Source organism: Apaloderma vittatum, unplaced genomic scaffold, assembly GCF_000703405.1.
Source record: "Apaloderma vittatum isolate BGI_N311 unplaced genomic scaffold, ASM70340v1 scaffold35521, whole genome shotgun sequence".
In the NCBI taxonomy this organism is placed as follows: domain Eukaryota; kingdom Metazoa; phylum Chordata; class Aves; order Trogoniformes; family Trogonidae; genus Apaloderma; species Apaloderma vittatum.
Window position 1 is genome coordinate 1 of NW_009699052.1, and position 755 is coordinate 755.

Consider the following 755-nt stretch of genomic DNA (forward strand, 5'->3'; position numbering starts at 1 on the left):
CCCCCCCAAAATTTGCATTGGGAAAGCATTTGGGGTGTTGGTGGCCATGGTTTGTCCCCTCAACGACCACCACCACCACCACCTACTTTGATCTTCATGGTGCTGGGAGCCAGCGCCGTGATTTCCTTCTGCATGCGGTCGGCGATGCCGGGGTACATGGTGGTGCCGCCGGACAACACGTTGTTGGCGTAGAGGTCCTTGCGGATGTCGATGTCGCACTTCATGATGGGGTTGTAGGTGGGCTCGTGGATGGCCGCATGCCTGGGGTGCAAGGGGGTCTGTTAGCACCCCGACCCCCACCCATGCTTCCGTAGGGCTCCCCATGGAGTCACCCGTGGGCTTGTTCCATCCTCCGGGGTGCAAAGAGCTTGGGGGAGCCCTGAAATATCTCTGCAAGGCCCCCATGGGAGCTGGTTACCTCACCGGTGGGCATGGGGGGCGACCACCTAGGGGATGGGCAGGACAATTCAGGGCGGGCTCACCGATGAAGGAGGGTTGGAAGAGAGTCTCCGGGCAGCGGAAACGCTCGTTCCCGATGGTGATGACCTGCCCGTCGGGGAGCTCGTAGCTCTTCTCCAGCGAGGAGGAGGAGGCGGCCGTGGCCATCTCGTTCTCGAAGTCGAGGGCCACGTAGCAGAGCTTCTCCTTGATGTCACGCACGATTTCCCGCTCGGCTGTGGGAGGCGCCGGAAAACAGGTTCAACCCAGCGCGGCCGCGGCAGCGCAGGGTCCCCCATTGCCACGTACCCCCCTCC

At 62.8% G+C, this 755-nt stretch overlaps 1 protein-coding gene across 1 annotated transcript; it reads right to left on the minus strand.

Annotated features, from left to right (window-relative positions):
- Positions 1-86: 86 nt before the first annotated feature.
- LOC104269810 (actin, muscle-like) lies at positions 87-674 on the minus strand (the record flags this gene model as incomplete). The annotated part of the gene is made up of 2 exons (XM_009878233.1): positions 87-261; positions 479-674. Coding segments are annotated over 2 exons (371 nt in total), but the record flags the coding sequence as incomplete, so codon positions are not given.
- Between the last annotated feature and the right edge of the window lie 81 nt (positions 675-755).